The 22,249-nt window shown below is 43.0% G+C and overlaps 1 protein-coding gene across 3 annotated transcripts in view; it reads right to left on the reverse strand.

Annotated features, from left to right (window-relative positions):
• LOC138538019 (coagulation factor XIII B chain-like) overlaps positions 1-22,249 on the reverse strand; it is a 792,475-nt gene that overhangs the window by 397,712 nt on the left and 372,514 nt on the right. For all 3 annotated transcript variants that reach the window (XM_069641499.1, XM_069641498.1, XM_069641497.1), the window contains exon 9: positions 6,356-6,535. In XM_069641499.1, the coding sequence (XP_069497600.1) occupies positions 6,356-6,535 (180 nt within the window). The remainder of the gene's footprint in view (positions 1-6,355; positions 6,536-22,249) is intronic.

Below are 22,249 nucleotides of genomic sequence, written 5' to 3' on the forward strand. Positions count from 1 at the left end.
GGGTATAGAAGCTAGCCCTGCATCCTCCTTGTATTTCTTCATACTGGTAATTCCAGCAGATCCCATGAATATGGTACAAAATATGAAGGCATCTGCTGACAAGGTTTTGCCTTGCCGAGCCAGCACAATAAAGGACACTATTGACATCGATCACATTCCTTGACTGCCTCTGCAATGGCTCATCACATATTAATGTTTTTCCACAAGAGCTAAAAAAAGGACCTCAACCTTTCATCTCATTAAAAATAAATCTGATGAGCTTGCAAATTACTGCTCTGCTAACTATTGCCCTCTTGCCATTAACCCATGTATTGGCAAAGTCACTGAGAAGATGGCAATTTCCAACTCCCTGGTTTCAGTGAAGATAATGGGCTGTTTCATGTATCCAGCCCTCTAGAGGAAGCACTCCTGTATATGAGAGTTGAGCTCATTTAGTCCTTAAACAGTAATTGTCCTGTCATCCTCACCTTCCTAGACTTTTCCACCGATTCCAGTACTGTCAACTATGCCACTCTGCTTGACCATCTAGTAAATTACATTTGCATCAAAGATATAGCCCAGAGTTGGATATCTGTCTTCCTCCTGGACAGAGGGACGCAGGTTAGGTCTTACTCTTTATCAGCCTACTATCTGTAAATGCGGGTTGAACGAATGTTCCACCCTTTCCCCTTGACTGTTTAACACTTGCCTCTCACAACTAGCTGATCAAATCCCCAGCTTCTCCTTCACCTTTCAGTTGTATGTCGATGAAAGACAAATTGTCTTCAGGATGTGAGTCGACTCTTCTCTAACCCGCAGTCTGAATACCTCTTGATTCCCTTCAGTCCAATCCTTGATCAACATGAAAAGATACATAGTACAGGTAGAGCACCAACTTTGTTTTAGACAGAAAACATTACGGAATATTTCAAAAAAGCAATAGGAAAGGGAAAGGGAAACAAGATAAAAATAAAAATATAAGTTATAAGTTTGGATTAGAACAAATTAAATAAGAAAAACAAAATTACCAATGTCTGAAGAAAGGAACAGATTTGTCATCAAGTAGCTACAATATTTAAAGCAACAGTATGGAACAATGCCTCCTCATCGAGTTATATCTGAATGCAATTATCAGTCAAAAGAGGGATCTAATGACATATCCTCTTTAGCACCAAGCAAGACAAACAAATTAGTTATACTAAGCACCAGCCGTTGGCTAGAACCCCACATACATCGTTCCCACAATGACTCTTTCCAAATAGTGGAATCAGTGTGCAGAAATTAGCCAAATGACACAGTTCTTTGTTGCTGAAAAAATGGGCAAAATATGATTAGATGTTTCAAGGTTTCCAACTCATTACCTTGAGTGCAGAAGCGACATCTACCGCTCGACTTGTCAGCAGCTATATGCCCCCCAGTGTCGTAGCTTTTCATTAGTAGTTAGTTGGTTCAATTTAAAACGTTTCTCGCCATATTGCAGGGAAAGATTTCTAAATAGCGTACACGTACTCACTGTTCTTACTTTCCCTCGAAAGGTGAAAGTGACCAGGGCTCTGATCCTCACATGGGTATTCTAACGAAATAGTCTTTGCCTTAACCTCCCCAAATCTGTACTCCACCATACAAAACAGGGCGGTCAGAGTCACTCTTGGTATTAGTCTTAGTGAAAACATTGCTCCCACATTGGGATCCTGTTAATTACTCTTTGTTGGTGTGTGGATCACCTTTAAAGAAGTCTGAGTTATCAATTGGACCTATTACGGAATGGGGCCTGGATACCTCCAATGTAATGTGCACAGTTATTGAACGACCACACCCTTCAGATCCAGCTCATCCAGGTGACTTGTTGTCTGCCGGTCTAAGAGGAATACGTTTGTGGCAGGAACATAGGTATCACTGGGGACTGCTTGTGGAAATCGTCCACGTTCTGACCTCCATCACAAAAAAGCCACATTTGCTTCAGTAAGGACACTCGTCTCTCCTCTTAAGGGAAGACGTTGACCCATATGTTGGATTTCCAACTTCACCCATTTTTTGGCATGCCTCTCTTGGGTGGTCCCCGGTAAATTACACCTGGACATGTGTCCTTATATTGGGCTCGACTAAGGTCTATTCCATAGGCATGGGCCCTGCACTTATCTGTCATGTTTTCTTTTACCAGTTATGTTGTGCCTCTGTTCTGAGAATTGTCTCTTGCATCACTCTGCAAAGCTTACTGTGGTGCTCTGTTGTGACTATGAAATCTGTGCATTCCCACTGTTCCCCTCACTGTTATGTTTTGTCATTTGCTATGTGCCTCACAGCACTTCTTTTCCCCTCGCCATTGGTACTTATCCTACCTGAAAGCTAAAAGGTTGTGAAGGTTTTAGCTCTCCCTGTCCCCTCCCATCTACTGTTGACAGGAAGCAACTGAAAGATGGCACCATTCAAATCAATTATATGCATTTAAATGTGCCGGGGTTCCCAGCCTGGGAAGATAGAATACTCGAAATGATATGAATCTTTTAAAGACCCAATAATGGATACCTGGATGCATGCCTGGACCTTCGTCGGAGCATCTTAAGAGATCATGACCGTGACATTCAGAAGTATAGCATTGGCCATAACAGGAGAATCGGTCAACCTAAAGAATGTTAGCACTGTCTATTCATCAGGACCAATGTTGCTACATGTGTACTTGCAACAAAGGTATGATATGCAATCAAAGGGGAAAGTTGGCTGGGAGTTAACTTTTGTCAACATTTGTCTATTTGCTGAATAGTACCAGGTTTTGAATTGTGGCACAAATAAAGCTTCAACAAATAACTGCTGCTACATTTTACAACTTTATTGTAAAGCACAACAAAGAAGAAAAGACAGTGAGGTCCTGTACCGCAGACACATTAGGGAACTGTAAAGCTTTGTTCCAACAACTACCCAGAATTAGTGTGAAGCTTGTACAAGACAACCGTGTTTTTCCCACTCACAATGAACTCTGTAATCACAGTTAACCGTTTCTAAACTATTTTCAACCAAATACTGCTCACCCATATCTTTTCTCAGTTCTAGGGTGAATTACTTAGATGTTTCTGTTATTACCTGCTCTATATTTACCAAGTCGAAGTTAAAGCATTGCTTTTGACAACCAGGCAAGCACATCCTGTTTATTCAACATAAAAACACTTGTATACCTCTTTCAAATGCCCACATACCTTCCTAATAATTGTAGCTGTGATGATCAACTCCACCTAACTTAGATGAGAGGATGATAATTAATTTAGATGTCAACAGCCTGGGCACCATTGGTAGATATGTTAGGCTCTTTATTAACAACAATAACGCACATATTTAAAAGTAACAGACAGCTCCCCTATACTTGGTTCTTGTCTCATAACCCTTCATTAAAGGTCATCAAGAGGACCCCCTTGTATAATAAGGGGGACTAAGGTGACCCAGAAAAGTACAATCCTGTCTCCCTGTTGGATTCTGTCAGCAAGGTTTTCTGGAAGATGATGCTGGGTGGAAGAAATGTGAACATGCGTTTTTGATTAGAGTTTATTGTGGTTCACCATGGGTGGGTGGACATGGTTGAACAGAGGTGTAGGTTAACACATCTGCACATCAAAGACTTTCAACTACAATAGGAAAAGTATTTTCTATGGGAGTGTCAGCGTCAAGGCAGTGTGTGACTGTGTTTGCGGTGATCTGATTTAGTCTGCACATCAAAGCCAGCACACTGGGCCTCATCACAAGTTTGGTGGTATCTCGGCAGTGGCACAAAGGTGGCGGAATTACCTCCAGCTCTTAGCTTTAGGTCAGACCTCCTCCTCTCCGCCAAACTCATAGCTGGGCGATGCAGTAATGCAGTGGTAACAGTATCACTGCCACATTTTTACCACCCCGCCGAACTTATAGTGAATCACACTGACTGTGTTAGCATAAAAACCTTAGCAAACTTACAATGACATAGTATAGGGAGAGTCATATTGGTGGGCCAAATGTAAACATCATAGAGAGTTTCCCTACTCATGAGGGAGTTAGGAAAGTGTCAAGGCCCATGATCTTTCTAATTTTTTTTATAAACAATGCAAATGACTGGAGGTGAAAGCAGATGCTCCAAAAATAGGGAAGATGAGTGTACAATCTCTGCTTCTTGCTGGAGAAGCTGTCACATTTCTACAGACAGAAAATGGCCTCATCAAAATGTCAGATGTTTTTAAGAAATATTGTGGATGGAAGGGCTTCTGTTTCACAGGCAAACACCAGGGTAAAATGAATGAGGCTGAATGTTGTTACTTGCCATGAAGAACTAGGCATTCTGTTTTGTTCCTCAGGATCTAGGAGTTGACAGTTGACAAACATGTTATCACTTAAACCAGTCGACTGAATACTGTGGTTCTCCAAATGTTTTGCACTACAACTCCCATGATCAGTCACCAATGTATATGCTGTCTAGAACTGATGGGATTTGTAGTCCAAACATCTGGAGAGCCAAAGATTGCAATCCCCTGACATAAACAAACACTAGGAGTCATCTTACACGAACCCCTTCAGTGCCAGGCTATTATGCAAGTCTAGGCAAAAAAGGACGAGCATACCCGTCCTTGGCAATTAATGGACAATTTTTATGTCCTGTGGTTGTACCACTTATGACATAGCACAATAAAGGTCCTACACACTCTATGGTAGTGAGCTGTGGCACAACATTAATGTGTGGACCTTACAGAAAGCACCGATTCCATTTTAAAGTAAATCCTCATCACTCGTTCTTCATGAAGAACTGGGAATACCTAGCATAGTTCATGAAGCATGCCATCTGGCTGGGTACTCAGATATGGGGGGCATACCTGTACATAAGCCCTGTGTATACCTGTAAATACCTGTATATCTCTTTATAGGTCCCACATAACCACAATGGGAGCTTTCATGGAGCAACGGGTTTGCAATGGCTCTATCAAGGTTAGACTTTGGGATGCAAAATGTAATGTGAATAGTGTTTGGGATGCACCAGAACAAAAGGTGGCCTCCATTTATTCTGGAATTAAGCTGATCTAATAGGATTATGTGGAGGATCTGTATGGGTATGTGCTTGCTCAAATTCCAAAGTACAGTTACATTTTAATTTTAAAACAGTCCGGGATGTGGTACAATATGTGCCTTCTTGAAAAGTCCTCAGATCTGTTCCCCGTTTGTGAAATTGCACGTTCGAAAGTCGAGGGGACAACACTTACATGAATGACACTGAATATGTGATAACTAGTCCAAACAAACAGCCCGACTTCATTGTTTTGCTATGTTCACCAGGGCTGAAACTCTAAAGTTTCTTTTCAGGAAAGACTTTATTAGTAATGTCCAAGAGACTCTGTTTTGGGTAATCAGCAATTGCCTTTAGGGTACTCGCTAATAAGCAGAATGTGGGGTGTAATCGCCAATGCTCGCCGATGTCCACTCCTTTCGGTTGGCACCATCCACCTGGGCATGTTTCTCCTACTTGTCCTTTCCCCCATCTGCATGTCATCTTTCCACCCTCCATCTGACCACCCATCACCAGAGCCGCCTTCCCTTGTGCTTATTTTCCAATCCACCCGGCTGCACTTCCTCTCACATTAGAAATAGAAAAGCTTCTATTCTAGGTCGACGATCTTCTTGTCACTGCTCGTCTCATCGTAGATCCCACCAAGCTTTAAAGGGGCACTCTTCAATATTAGAACCTCATGTGATATATCGGGATGCTAATTGCATTAAGCGCTGCATTCGGCAGCCAACTTGGGTAATAAAGTCTCTGAGCCCTTGCTGCACTCAGACAGGCCTCCAAAGGCTTAGGCTGGTGGGCTGTTATTGTCCTGCCTGCCCCAGACACAGGGAGCAATGCTATAACTGCACAACGGACCCAGAAATACTTTGTACAGTCAGAAATTATGTTTGGGAAGAAAGGAGGATAAAGTGGTAGCTAATAAATCGAGCAATGGATTAAGTTAGTTTTTGGGATGGACTGTGAGGACCACAACACACATGGACCATATTAGTTAATTTCCGTTAGCAATTTTAACATTTATGAAAAGTAATTTGCCTTACACATATTAATGCATTCAGTGCCTGGTTTATTTATCCCCTGGTGCAGAGCCTTCCTATTTTAAGTTTCAAAATATACCTCTTTCTACTTATATCATTTTTTTAACATGATTGTGTAATTGAGTTAGGTTCCTTAAAAACAATGGAAACACGTTTTTGAATGGAATTATTTAGAGTGTATATTCGGATGTGTTCGTGGGGAATGTGAAGAGCTGTTCACACACTAGTTGTGCATGACTTTTGTATTATTGATATCATAGGAATGCGCCTTTCAAAAAGTAGAGTAATGCTTGACATAAATACATATGCATATAGATATACTGACCGATGCACTGTGGAGGGGATGTCCACCTTCCATTCAAACATGTTATGGTTTCTGAACCGTAAAGTATGTAATTTCTCTTGCAGTTGTATGTAACTTTATCACCATGGTGATACACACGCTTTGTTGCTGTTTCTACTGTGTTGAACAGTTCAGGAGGCTGTGGGCATTTTAGTCGAATCGCTATAAAAAGAAGAAATTATTAAAACATTCAAAAAGTTACTTTTTGTATTAAATGAACCACAGCAAAATGCATATACATTGACCAATATTATTGGCATAAAGTGATGAATTTTACTGAATTATAGAAAAAAGTATTCCTTTACAAATGTTCCTGGAATTACTCTTCTCTACCAAATAAACAGCCTATTGAATACCCAAGTGTCATGGAGACGTTCTGAAGCATGAGGGAAAAATTACTCACCATAGTGACTGCTGTTCTAGTCCATAATGCCCTTTTCTCCATACTGATGGGAATATCACGTCAAGAATGAGGGTAGAACCTGAGCCTTCAGTAAAGCAGATTCCATACACACAATGCACAGGAGCCAGGCAGCATGGGCCACAAAACCCTTGCATCAGTCCACTTGTGTGTGACAAGGCACCAAACATGAATCCTTCTCTGCATGCTTATTTGAGATCAGCACACTGATTTTTAAGGCTATGGACTTTGAAAATATCCTGAAGGCCAACGTTACTACTTTGAGTGTCCAACTTAATATGCTCTATTTAGGGACACAGTTATAAATGGAATGGAATATCTTTTGATTGTAAATATTTATAAAATTCTGTCTTACTCGAGTCTGTCGCAAGTTCATGACCGAAAAGTGGTGGCATTCTTGTAGGTGAAGTTAAGATGAACATTTCACTTGCCTACAAACACACTATTTACTTAGCAGTTGTAGTGTTTTTTTAAAACAATATTTGCATCTCTCTCACTTTCAGATATGATGTACTCTACCAGTGATGTCCTTGATGATGTCCTTGATGATGTCATTAGGGATGCCATATAGGATTACATCAGTGATGTCCTCAGTATGCTTTAGTTTCCAGTGATATAATAAAACATGTCATAAGTGATGTTATCTGTGATGCCATTGATGATTTCCTCATCTGTGATGTCATCAGTGTGCTCATGGGCTTTGCAAAGGGGAGGCTCAGAATATGAGGGTTTTTGTTGCATTAAACCAGTATGAACTGAATAACCTCAGCGCTTTTAGATGAATAGCAATTACCCTGTAGATGGATGGGGATGCAGAAATTACTCATCGATAATCAAAATGACTCAATTAGTTGGTAAAAAGTATAACTGTTTTATTTTCAATTGTCTAAAACAGGGAGCATAACGAACATCAACAAATTTTCTCGATACTCTTACTCCACGAAATTCATAAAAAACTGTCTTTTTATATTCAAAACTTGTCATCATTGACGTTGACCTGTGTCAGTACCAACATCTTCCTACATGGAAAACAACAGAACCTATTACTAACTATGATAGGCTCTGAGTGAACATCTACATATGCGATCTATACTAGTATGGGATAGTAAGTGAAAGTGATAGGTTTCTTAACATCAGGTGGGACAACTAAGCCCTTCCCTCAAAATGGCCACTATGAACATCACTAAATACACAACGTCCCATTGGCTACACAAACTATAGGACCCTTAATTATGTGGTCCCCAACAATTGGTTTGCACTCTATCCTTCGTCAGTACTTTTTCACCTACGTCTAGCAGCACGCAGATTGGACTTCCAGGTGCTGGGGAGCTCGTCTTACCCCAGCTTCCCAGCAATTAGCATATCAATCTATTATCACCTCAGTGGCCAGCATAGTCAATTAGGCTTTGAAGCTCGGCCTTGAGTTTGTTCTGTACTGTCGAGAATCAGGGGATTGAAGGCACGCTCTGCCCTAATGCGTAGGTGTGAACATCTTGCTCTTTCCACGTGACTGAAGACCGTGATTTCAAACTCTTACTTTCTTTAAAATACTATTTTTTAATAGACCTCTGGCGTCTTTCATGTGCTGTTCATGCCTTCTGAACAGGAGCTGTTCTTTCACACGATTTTGTATGCACTGCTAGTTAACTTCATCCTGATAAGACCTTGGATTCTTGGCTTGACTTCATGGTTCATTCAGCCTTGTCTTTCTGAGATTCACTTTTAATTAATGTGTTTTCTTACTGCACCACACTGAAGATGAGGCCTTCCATTTTTAGTCCAATTCTGCTATAACACCTAGTGAAAACATCCAACGTTTATCCTTAATGCATATATGTATATGTTGGCGCATGCCACAATCTATTCACTATATATCTAGCCTTAAGAATACTTTGTCTGCTTGTGTTTCTTTTGCATCTGTACATGTGTAAACTGACTTGATATCTTCATCCATTTTATGGCATAAGCTTCTTCACTTTGATCCTAGGATGTCACTTATCCTTGACACTTTCTTGATTCCTTATAGAATATCTGCATTCTCTAGTCTCTGCATCTATTCTAGTCACATCAACTCTGCTCAAATGAAGAATTGAACATGCAGATACCCTTGCTGGCCATGCCGATGAGGTCTTCACCCATAACCTCAAACAGGAGGTGCAGCAGAGGAAGAAGGAGATATGGGAGGAGGTAGCCCGCAAGCTGTCTGCAGTCGGCACCACCCCACGCACAGTCAAAGACTGCAAGAAAAGGTGGGATGACCTCCGCCTCAGGGTCCGCAACATCCTGGCCAGCAATCGTCAGGAGGCCATGGCCACAGGCGGGGGTGCCCACTCCCCGGTCAAACTCATGCGCTGGGAGGAGACATGCGGCACTACCATCCAGATGGAGTCGATCGAGGGCTTCGGGGAGATGGAGACGGGTACCGTGACATCTAGAGAAGGAGGTGAGTGACCCTGCAAACCACAGTAGGCCAAACCATGACATAGTACAACTGATGTGAATGTGAGCCGAGGCAAGGCAATGCATGGCCCATCGTACAAACATTTACAGATCCATGTCCAGATGGAGGACCAAACCCTGCCACACTGAAATGCATGCTGTGTGCCAATCCCATTACCAACAGACACCCAACACACAGGGACAATTTGCATGTAACACATCGCACACAGCCCAATACAATGGCATACCACCTGGTACGTATCAGTGCCAAATGGAGATGCCACGGCTAATACCAATATGCCCCCCCTTGAAACTACCCTGTGTGATACACCTATAAGATCGCAATGCATGAGAAATGAAATACTGTACTGCACCATCTCATGCTTCTTGCATGCTAACAGCGTCACTGATGCTCTGCATCTCTTCCTCCCACACAGGCACTGAGGGAGAAGGCAGGAGTCATGACCCATCCACAAGGCCTTCCACGTCCAGGGCAAGACCGCCGGCCACTGGCCAATCCAGGGCAGGCGCACAGGCCATGCAGGCCCACGAGGACACCGCAGCAGTGGATGTGACTGCTACCACAGAGCTGCCATCAACAGCCAAAGGGGAGGATGACGGCACCCAGTCCGCTGCCACAAGCTCAGTGGGTGAGGCAGCAGCCACAGCCCCACTCGGTGACGTCGATCTAGGAGCAGAGGAGTACGTGGACCAAGATGGAACAATCCATGTGGAATCTCCACACATCCCTAGCCCCGTCCACCCCCCAACCCCACACTCAGGCCACATTCTCCAGCCCCATGGCGGATCCTGCACTGCACAGTGCTGACCTCAGTACCACCCCGAGGCCAGCCCTGCAATTGCACGCCCAGCCGCAGCACCCTCAACCTCTGCTGCTCCCACTGACTTGGAGGCACGGCTGTCAATGGTGGAGACAAGGCAGGGCTCCATGCTTACCTTGTTCGCCAATATGTGGCTGACGGAGAGGACACAAGGCAAGAGATCGCTCAGGCCATTGCTGGGAACACTGCCGCCACTAATGCCTGTGTGGTCATGATGCGTGACAGTTTGGGGGCCGTCATGCAGGTCCTGACCAGCATCCTGCAACACATGCAGCACCAGCAACCTGCACCGGCTTTGCCAATTCAAACATCATCCAACCCATCCTCCACACCTGCAACCTCTGCACCCTCCAGCCCTGTGCGGATGACAAGGCGGAGTGCGAGGCAGACCAAAATGCTGCCCCCGGACACAAAGAAAGCCTGCAAATAGTGTGGGATGACAATGGGTGTGGGGGGAGGTGGTGTTGGTGGTGGTGTATAGGGGATTAATGGGGTGTTCATTGTGGGTATGGGGTGGTCATTGGGGAAGGGGGAGTTCATTGGGTGAATGGGGAGTTCATTGGGGGAATGGGGTGTTTGGGTGTTGGAGGGGGAGGGCGTGTGAGTGGTGGAGGTAGGACACACTTTTCTGTTGTTTTCATTAATACACCCGTTGTGTGCAAAATCATTTAATACCTGGACATTTTTCATTTCGTGTGTGCTCATTTTATTCATGACAGTGCACAGTGCCCAACACCCCACATACCCCTGTGTGCATGTCCACATGGACCCAGTGCTCAGTGTAGCACTCACACATATCCAACAACGTCCCTGTGGTTCAGAAGTATTCGTCAATCAGTGATTGGCGTACAGCATGGCCATCTTGTTCACCACGTACTAGCAGGGGTGCTGCTTCTCCTCCATCATCATCCTCATCATCCTCTCCTGGTGCATGCATGTCAATGTTAGGTGGCAGTGGTACATTTCTCCGGATGCACATGTTGTGCAGCATTACACAGACCATGGTGATCTTTGCCACCTTCTGAGGCCCATAAAGGAGTGCTCCACCAGACCTGCTTAGGCGTGCTCCACCAGACCTGCTTAGGCAGCAGAACTGCGCCTTCAACAGGCCAAAGGTCTGCTCAATCGCGACACGGGTACGGGTCTGAACCCGATTGTACTCCTCTTCGTGCCTGTTACGCGGGTTGCACACAGGGTTAATTAGCCACGGCTTAAAGGGATAGCCTCCATCACCTGCATGGGAGCACAAAGAGGTCTGTGTGAGTCATTCTGAGCTGCCACCTTTAGGATTCACGGCCATGGCTGCAGCTATTTGGTGTTGACATGCACATGTCCCTGTAGGTATGCACACAGATTCATTGGATGCATTGTGTACTGCAATATGGTCTGCTAGTGTGGATTGCATTGTTCAGATGACGCAGGGTGTACACTTGCATGCTGATGCGGATGGACTGTGGATGTGGAACGATGTCTTGGCTCCCATAATTGCAGTGTATGCTACTCTGTGCCTAATCACACTGGCAACATTGGCACAGTTGTTGTCATGTGTAGTCATGCATCGCTTGACACACACATGGCGGCCTGGTTGTGTGTCTTGCATGTTGTCATTGATGTACGGCATTGATATAATGTGTGGCATTGATGTGTCATGTTCGAGTTTAGAGGTTCAGGTCTGAAGTGTTTAGCTCTGAGTGCATTGTCCACTCACCGCCCATTCCCACCCAGGTGCAGTATGCATCCCCCCCATTCCCACCCAGGTGGAGTATGCATCCCCCCCATTCCAACCCAGATGGAGTATGCACCCCCCCCATTCCCACCCAGGTGGAGTATGCATCCCCCCACCTCACAACCCTGATGCACTGCAATGAGCCAGTCAGGCAACTCACCAAGCAGCCAGGCACGTGGCCCAGCATGTCGCTCCATGTGGCAGGGTAGCGTGGAGTTACGCAGCACCATGGCATCATGTGTAGATCCGGGATATCGGGCGCAACATTGTGTGATGATCTTGCTAGAGTCACATACCATCTGCACATTGATGGAGTGGTATTGATTGCGATTGTAATACACTGCCTCTGTTGCATGAGGGGCGACCAATTCTACATGGGTGCAGTCGAGGGCACCGACGCAATTGGGCATGCCTGCCAGTGCATGGAAGCCTACTTTAGTGTCGGCAAGCTCTTGGGCAGTCCGTGGTAGGGATATGTGGGTGCTAGCGTGCTTCAGGAAGGCATCCAGCACTTGGGTCAGCATGCCCTAAAAGAGTGGTTGTGATATGCCATGCAGTTGGCCCACTATGTTCTGGTAGGTGCTTGTGGCCAGGAAGTGGAGCACAGACACCACCTTTAGTAGCGGGGGGGGTGGCAGTGCGTATTTCTATGAGGCTGACAATGTCATTGTGTATCATGTCCACTATGGTGGTGATGGTGTCCCGGTCCAACCGGTACAGGGTGTGGATCTGCTCAGGGGTTAGATTGAATGGACTGGGTCTGATGCAAGGGATTGGTGGCTGCCTACGAGGTACCACTGGCGGCACTGGTGGTAATTGTTGGGCCTTTGCCACCCTCTTTCTCCTCCTGCATCTCCTCTGTGCTGCCTGTTGTTGTAGCTGTAGTTGCTGTAGTTGTAGCAGTACAGGCATGTCCTACAGCCCCATGATTGCAAGAGCTAGTGGTATCATTTTGGTGTGGAAAGGGGTGTGGTTATAGTCCTTTTGTACTGGGACAGGCTCCATTGACTCCACCTGTGGTGATTGTGTGCACCTGTGGCAGTTGCCTACACTGCAGGTTGCTATTTCCGGGTGGTCTGCGATGCCTGTATTGGTGCAGTCGTGCAGGCCCTGATTACCGCCTTCGGGATGCCCGTAAGTGCATGCCCGCGCAACTTGTGATGTCCTCCTATTACCGGCATCCCGGTATTGCCGCCGCGAAGGGGTGTGTGTACGCGCTCCTGCCGGTATGAAGGTGCACAGTACGGGCGTTGGCGGTATTGGCAGGTTGTCGGGTCGTAATGGCCCGGACCCGTTAACGATGCAGGTATTACCATTCCGCCTTCCTATTTTCATTACCTCCATGCTCGTGATGATGCCCATAGTGTTTGCTCGCAGCATCAAACAGTTAAAGCGTGCTCTAGTCAAGACCTAGCAATCTGCTGGGTAGTTGCTATGTGTCAGATAGGACTCTTTTTATATGCAACCAATGTAGGTTATTCCAAAATTGGTGCTACTTGATCGTATTATTCTTGCCCCACAATCGTTCGGGCAGCAGCATTGAATATTACTTTCAATGGGCCTGAAGCAATTTTCGGAAGACCCATTCACAAAGCATTTCTGAAATCAATGCATGACATCACCAATGATTTCATTAGAAGGCGGAAAAGAATTTCTGAAATAAAAGGTTTCATACATTGCCCAAGGGATAGTTTTGATTCCAGTATAAATCCAGAAGATTTCACAGTATCTTTCAACTCCACCTCCTGCATTTCCATCACCTTTGTCTCCATAAACCAGTCCTTAATTTGAGGATGTGTTGCTCTGGGAGAAAATATCTGTTTTTGCAGGATTTAATTGCAAGAAATGCGCAGCCATCCTTTCAATGATCTCCTATAAACATTTTCTCAAATGACTAATGGCTGCTTTTGCAGACATCTTGATATATAGCTGAGTATCATCAGAATACTGGTGTATATGTACTCAATGTTTGCTGGTTATTTCCCCTCATAGATCCATGTATATATTGAAAAGAATTGGTGATAGAATCGAGCCTTGTTGTATGCCATATAGAGCCTTACTAGTAACTGATAGTTCCCGACCAATGTAAGGAATGCATGGTAACAAAGCAAGATAGACACAAGTGATCACAGTTCAAGGGTGTTTAGTAAACTGTATAAATGGGTACTATAAACACCTAATATAAATCTAAGATGGGAGCAATTTATGACTATCAAATAGTAATAATATAGTTCTAGTGGAGTCTAGTCAAATATAAAGGGCCTATACTACAAAGACGTATTGCCAATCCTTACCGCTATGCTACAAAATAGTGTGGGATAAAGTTCAAAAGAAAGGAAAGATGTGTTCACAAAATGATAAGTGAGAATGTTATGGCAGGGGTCTCCCTTCCCCACGTTTTTAGCACGGGACAAGATGGGACTCTTGAGCACAGCACACTCCTGGGCTTCTCCAGAACAAGCTTACAGTTCCTTTTCCTTGGATATAAGGGCCGTCTGTGCCTAAGTCTCTTTCATGCAAAGTCTCTTGCCTCACAGGGCCTGATATGTCAAAAAGAACAAAACAAAAGTTCCTTATGCTAATTTTCACATCAGGTGATTACTGTTTACCCTGGGATCCCCCTCTGCCGGTCTCCGATCCTTCTCTCCATGATAGCCTCCCTCTGTGGGGCCCAGACCAACCACTCACTGTGGTCTTCCCTCGGTCGGCTTCTATCCTTGTCCTACCGTGCAGGATAGGGAAAAGGTGTCACAAGGAAGCAGATACTGCGTCTCACCTGGGGAATTCCCCCAAGCGTAACCCCAGGTTCACATACCCAGGTGATACTCCCTCACTTGTCCACCCCCAGGGTTGGGAAATGAGAGCGCCAGCCCTTCCCTGGCCACCTGAATAAGGGATTCTGGGGTCTACTTGGGAGAACACCCATAGGTTTCTCACACTAATGATTACTTTTTGAGAGTGGCTGGTAAGAAATGTTTCAATCAGTAGTTCGAATGAGATTTTTTTCGAATGCCATTATGTCGAAAACATTCGGCCGAAGAAAAAAAAATGTGAATGTGTTTTTTTTACTCACGAAACCAAAAAAAATGTAAATTAAAAAATAACACATTCAAATTTTTTTTCAGCCAAATGTTTGACATTATTGTCATTCGAAAAAATGCATTTGACATATTAACTGGATACCGATGGAAACCATTCTAGAACCTTTTCTCCTTTTCCCATTTGGTAATGGAGTAAATCCAATAAAACTGGCTGATCAATGGTGTAGAATGCCACTAATAGGTCTAATAATACAAGTGCTCATTCAACATCATCATCCATCATTTGCAAGGCATCATCTATTATATGTAGCGCTGTTTTTTCAACACCACATTGAAAAATTGCATTTGGAAGCAAATATAAGAGATCTGCACATTCTCAACGGCCAAACAGGGGGTGATGCCCCGGGTTTACATGGGGGCGAGGAGATAAGAGATACTGCCTGCACTACTTCTTTGTATCAGAGAACTTAAAAGCAGAACCAATTACTTAGAAGTTAAGCACCAGCCATCGAGCGACCACGATCTAATCGCAATGGCCTTAGAAGTAAAGAAAGTCCAAAAACAAAGATAGTACATGGATCCAGTTGGCCTTTCATGGGCGAAAAATAGATTAAAAATTAACAAGAACGAAATAACCAAGATAGGCTTTACTTGCAATGAAGCCCTAGAAAGAGACATTAACCAGAAGGATTACAAGTAGATCCTGAAAGACTTTATGAAGCCATGTAAGCCCTATGAATCGGTCGCCACATTCCACCTTTATGACCCAATGGTGCACACCGAGAAAAACATCTTCGAGCAGATATCCGTTTAGTAAAGAAGGCCAGATAGCTACATTGGAGAAAAAAACTCAGGCGAAAAAAACAGGAATTTAAAAACTGGCTGATAGCGACAAAATGTCAGCTAATACAATCTGAAGCAAAACTCATGTTAAAAGCCATCTCTAAGAAAAATACCAGAGATTTGTGGGAATTACTTAATAATGGCGGATCCTTTAAAACAGACAAAATGATTGCACAAATTAATGAAGCAAGATGGTGTGATCACTATACAAACCTTTTCTCAGCGCCGGAAGATCCATCCCCAACTGCAATCTCAAATTCACAACAAGCTTGGTCCACTGAAATAGATAGAGACGATGTGGAGAAACGAATTAGGAAACGTAGCTCCTCGAGGGCTGTGGGTCCAGATAAGATCTCAAATCACCCACTGAAAAGTCACCCAAAGGAGTGGAACAAGATCTTAATGCAGATTTATAAACAAGCCTTAATCACTCGACAGGTGCCAAAGTCCTGGTGTGAAGCTATAATAGTCACGATTTTTTAAAAAGTGGACAGAACAGATCCTCAGAACGACCGCCTCATAGCGCTTTTAGACTCAATAAGAACGTTTTTTGCAACAATACTCCTATGAGATCTAATTCAGTGGGCGAAGCATTTAAGAATCCTACACTTAAATCAAACTGAATTCAGAAAAGGGATCAGAACATCGCTAAATATCTTCATCCTAGGTCTCCTTAAAACTAAAGCACTGGAAGCCAAATCAAAAATCTATATGGCTTTCTTGGATCTTGGAAAAAGTGTTTGACTGCGTGAACCGAGAAAAATTATGGAGGAAACTAGAGACGTGGAACTGTTCCTGGAGTCTGCCTGGCGCTATCCGTGCTCTATACACAAATACAAGTGTACAAGTGAGACTATCAAGCTCTGGTGTACTTTCTGAAAAGATATCGACCTATAGAGGTTTGAAACAAGGGTGAGCGTTAGTGGCGTTCCTTTTTAGCCTGTATATTATGGACCTGAGAGTACGCCAAGAAGCGGTACGTGCCTTTCCACCTAAAATAAACCGTAAAGAAATACCTTGGATCCTTTGCGCTGATGACATTGTTTTTATGGATTACACCCAGGTGGGCTTGCAAAGAAAAATAAACTGTTTTCATGAATACATGCAATCAAATGACATGAAAATCAATGCCCACAAATCAAAAATCCTACAGATGACTTCAGCCAGGTCTTAAAGTCACAAACCACAAAATTAGTGGATAAATGGCATAAAACTAGAGGTCGTAGACTCAATGCTATACCTGATCAATAAAAACTGCACTGAAAAAGCACATTATCAATCCCTGCGAATAGAAATCAAACGTTTAGCTGCCCAGGGGACTAAAATTCTCCAAAAATATGGAAGATATTCCTTGTTACCTCTCGTACTATTCTGGCGGCAAAAAGTTGCTGCCATCTTGACCTATGGCATTGAGGGCATTGAGGGTATGCTAAGTTTATCTTGGAAAATATGAGGGGCTGTTTTGGTGGAAATGTCTCCGATTACCTACAACCCTTAAGATGGTAGTGTGCCGCCATGAACTCAGACTTCAATCACTAGAGAGCATGATATTATGGAAATAAATCACACTGTATAGAAAAACCAATTTAGCACATGCAGACACCCCTTTGGAAATCTTTATCGGGCAAGAAAAAACCCAAGACCCATTGCTTCAAACTTGGTGCCTGAAAATTATAAATATAATGAAAGATCGGGACCTATGTGAAAAAGAATTACACTCCAATCCCGTGAAAATCAAAAAAATAATAGCAAAGCAAGACTGGATAGAAACAGTAAAGAAGAGAAATCTTGATCTGTATAGACCTGCTCAAGAAAGAGAAAAGAAGGGGATAAATGATCTACGGGACTCGGGAGGATAGCTCAGCGGCAACAAGCTCACCTTGGAAGCAAGACGACACAGGGCATCAAAGGTTCGATCCCCGGGTCCGTGCTTAGAAACCTCTGGGTATTAAGCACTTTATAAATAACCTATCATATCATATCATATGATACCTATCTACTTGAAAAATGTCCTTCTCCTACATATCATGATCTTCTCTTACGGGCGAGATTGAATATAATTAACACCAAGGAAATAAATACAGCAGAGAGAAGCTCACTGCAGATTCTGTACAAATAAGAGTTTTATTGACAGCATTGCTCACTGGGTGACTGCCTGCCCGTTGCTAGCTACCCTACGCTCAATCCATCTAAAGAAAACACAAATGATGGCTGAGGTCGACCTGGACCAAAATTGGTGGGAATGGATAATGATAGGATGATAGGAGAAAGCACCAGCTTATTTTTGGAAGTGCTAAAATGTATTGAAGTGATCTTATTAAAGGCCAAAGCTGAGTGTCTGCAAAGAAAGAATGAAGATCAGACTTTTTTTGCCGATTGGTAATTTGTCACTGGGACATTAAATTTAGGCCCTTTTTTAACCACGTTCTGGTTGTTTGGTAAAAGTGCTTACACTGCAGAATTTAATAGAGTGAATTGAAAAAACCCAAATGTAAATGGTTATAATGTAATTGGCAATGTATATTTGGAAGAATGCTAATTATTTATTTTAAACCAATAAACATATACATAAAAAATCTTTTTAAAAGTAGCACTGTTTTTTAATCCAATCATTAAGCTGAGATGCCACTATTTTCTCTAATACTTTTCCTAAAAAAGAAAGAGAGGTGACTGGACAATAGTTTGATAAAAGGTCTGGCTCCACATTGTTTTTATAATAATGGGCATACATGTACTATGTTTAGACAAACAGGGAAACACACTTGTTCTAATGATAGATGGACTAACTCCACAGTGCACGGGGCAAAGAGAGAAACACTCCTCCATGTTTTAAGCTGGACACAGATCATCTGCAAAATATGCTGGTTGTAAATTTGACATTATTGAATACACTAAATCTTAAGGTCCATGGGTGCCGTAACTATGCAACAGCAATAATATGTAACAGACAGGACTATGTTCATATATAATGAATACTATATTTTCTTCCATCTCAAGCTAAAATAAATGACCCTCCCCTCCAGAATAAGGCATAGAGGATTTCTAAGAAATCATGGAAATAAGAGTGAAAAGATAAAAGAACAAAAATATTCACTTGCTGATGTTCCTTCAAGATCTGCATTGGTAGCTAAAATAAATATCAATACAAAAACATTTTTACTAATCTTAGAGCTGGCTCTGGCAGATGTAAGACTGCAGATTGGTGCTAGGATGTGTATTGCTCCAGGTGATGATGCAGGTCCATTCACTGGTGCCGCCAATGCAAATCCAATGAAAATGAGAAATTTCTTAAATGTTGACAGAGATGTGTAGATGTATTGCTTGCAAAAATTGATTCAAACAGTTATATTTTGTCATTCAGGTTCAGAGACGGGGTGTAGAAATGTCCCTATTTTTTGTTATTTGCCGACCAAACGAAAACATTATCAGAATCAGGATAAACAAAGCTATAAGAATACAGAAAATTAGAGACATTCCTGGGCTTAAGTATGGATTTAAGGTACCTCAAAGGCAGTTTATTACCCAGAGATTTTCTACGTGATGCAGGGTACCCCAAGACTGTAATTTTTAACACATTAAAGCTGATCATGTTGGCACTGGAATGTTTAAAATCCCATGGAGTGTTTATGACATGAAGTCTTTTCCCCATGCTAAAGACACAGTTTATCCCCGTTTACTTAAATGTTCTAAACCTACCCCTAGCAACAAATTTCTGACTCTCTGAAAGCTACCTAGTACAGAAAAAGAGCTCTTGCCATGTATTCCCATTTATATACCACATGGTCAAACTAGGTTGAACATCTTAAAAAGTTTGTCTGAGTTTAGACCAAATGGAATCACCCAAAATATGGATGATTCAAGCTTCTGGCGAATACGTTTGCTCAGGCCTATTCTTTACACTTGTGAACTGGGGTTGTCAGCCAAGCCCTTTAAGATGAGGTAGCAATACTTTGAGATGGATGGGGACGCAGAAGTTAGTCAAACATCAATAATCAGACTAACTCAGGAAGTTGGCAAAACAAAGCGGTTTTATTTTCAATTGTCTAAAACAGGGAGTTACAACAAACATCGACAGTTCTTTCGATCTTCTTGCTCAACAAATTTCATAAAAAACCATGTCATATTGCAAAAACGTGTAATTGTGGACGTCATCCTACGTGGCAAACTATAAAAAAGTATTGGCGAAAGTGAAAGGATTAGAGGGAACATCTAGGTATACATTCCATGCTTGTCCAAGAGAGTGATAGGGTCTCCAACATCAGGTGGGGCAACTAAGCCCTTCCCTCAAACAGGTCACTACGTACGTCATCAAATACACAATGTCCCATTGGTTACACAAACTATAGGGCTTTTTACTACGTGGCCCTCTGTAATTGGTTGGCAGTCTGTCAGTACTTTTCCACATACGTCAGCAGCAAGCAGGCTGGTCTCCAGGTGCTGGTGGGTTGGTCTTGACCATAACTTCCCACCAATTAACATATCATCTATCAAAAGCTCTTGTGGTCTGCACGTCAATTAAGGCTTTGAACTCGGCCGTGGAAATGTTCCTTGCTCTGGAGAATACTAGGGAGTATAGCATACTATGTCTCCTTGCGTTGGCGTAGCATGTCATGATTATCTGTTTTCACCCATCCATGTGACTGAAGACCATGTTTTAGAGCTCTGGTGCATTTAAAATACTATTATTTAATGAATCTGATGATGTCTTCAATGTTTTCGTGCCCCTCCTCTGAAAGGGATTTTGTTCTTTCACATGGTTGTAACTACTGTCTGATCATTCCAGCCTAGAATGGCCTTGGCTTCTTGGGACTGGTCCAGCCTTACCCTTCTTTGATACACTCCTGTAATTCAATTGCTTTTCAGCTGCGACACACTGGAAAAGCTTTCCTTTTTCTGGTCCAGCTCTGCAAATATGCATAGTGGAATCATCCATAGTTCACTCACTCCTACACATATATGCTTGGTACATGCTGCAATCTATTCACTACTTAGCTAGCCTTAAGAATACTTTGTCTACTTGCATTTCTTTGCATCTGTACACGTGTAAAATACCTTGATATCTTCATCGACTTTGTAACATAAATATCTTCATTTCGATCCCGAAATGTTGTTTATCTATGATACTTTCTTAATGCCTATAGAATGCCTATGTTCTTTTGCCTCAGCATCTCTTCTGGGTGTGTCAGTCTTGCTTCGTTTGACATCACCAATCTTCTCTTTTGCTCATTTTTGCCGCTTCTTCTGGGATTTCATTTAAATGGCCGTCATATTGTCGTGTATGCAGGTATGGTTTTCTCAATGGGAATATGGCCTCCAGGATTCTCTTTGGTATTGGTATCTTTACTGGCACTGCTCGTATTTCACATTCTGGTTCCCAGCAGATAGGCAAAATGGGAGCAGTGCTTGAGGTGGGGGTACTTGGCTCCTTCTCTACACTCCCCCCTCTGGGCAATTCATCGACCACTCTCCCATCATCTTTCACATCTAGACATCCCTGTCTGAAGAAATGCTTATTTGGGTTGTAGCACTCCTTTTAGGCAGCCAGCTGATTTCACATGCACATCCTTGTTCCATGTCATAAGCTTGCAGTGTCCACTTGGACTGCAGTAGATCCATTTTACCACATACTTCTAATGGTTCTTTGGGTACAGGAATTTCGTCCCCTCAGGTGCATGGATACTGGCCTATGATCTCTTCATCTGGCAGCTCTTTAGTCTTCCATCCTGATTCAACATCAATCATAATCTTCATTCCTATAGCTTTCTTTGCAGTCTTCTTGCATTGTGAGATAGCCAATCTGATCACACAGAATCCAAGCAACAGCATCACTATCAGGGCTCCAAGGAATTTGAACATATCTGCCATCCATTGTGGAACCCACGAAAAAGAGTGATCCAAACCAACTGTCATCAGCAATATCTTCTACTTCGTCTACCATCTGGACGTGTAGCTTCATCAGCATCCCTATGGCCTCTGTCAAAGTGCCATTCTCATCACCATGAGATGGTATAAACGTGCGACATGACCATAGCTGTAATCATGTCCAGGATGTATCTATTCTGAAGAGTCATCAGTCGCATGGCTCTCAGCTCTTCCTTGATAGCATTGAATCCCTTTATGGTAAACAACTCCCATCTGGTTATTTGTAACCACTTAGTATTTGCATATGTCTGGATCCCGGGCATGAAGTTTATTGTGAATATCGCCGAGGTCTGACTAAATAGTCTGTGTTCATAAGGGATAGAATCAAAAGCTTCTATTGACTTGGTTGAGAAATAGTTCTCTCTCTTTATTCAATCTATCACCTCCACAGATCTCTTCTTCCTCAGATGAGCATCTGCCTTTGGAAATTTGTCAATGCTCAGGTCACTTTTAGGAATCACCAACGCTGGAACATGAACATTCACTATAGAACACCGTCCTCCCCAATCTTTGGGCAGCTCCATGTAAGCTCTGGATCCACAAGCCCAGTAGTGATCCATTATCACTCCTGTTCCAATGCTCATTCCTGGTATGTCAAAGATTCAACCACAATTCTGGTTCTCTCCAACCTTTCTTGTGCCA

This window comes from Ambystoma mexicanum, chromosome 1q, assembly GCF_040938575.1.
Source record: "Ambystoma mexicanum isolate Mex_15411 chromosome 1q, UKY_AmexF1_1, whole genome shotgun sequence".
Classification (NCBI taxonomy): domain Eukaryota; kingdom Metazoa; phylum Chordata; class Amphibia; order Caudata; family Ambystomatidae; genus Ambystoma; species Ambystoma mexicanum.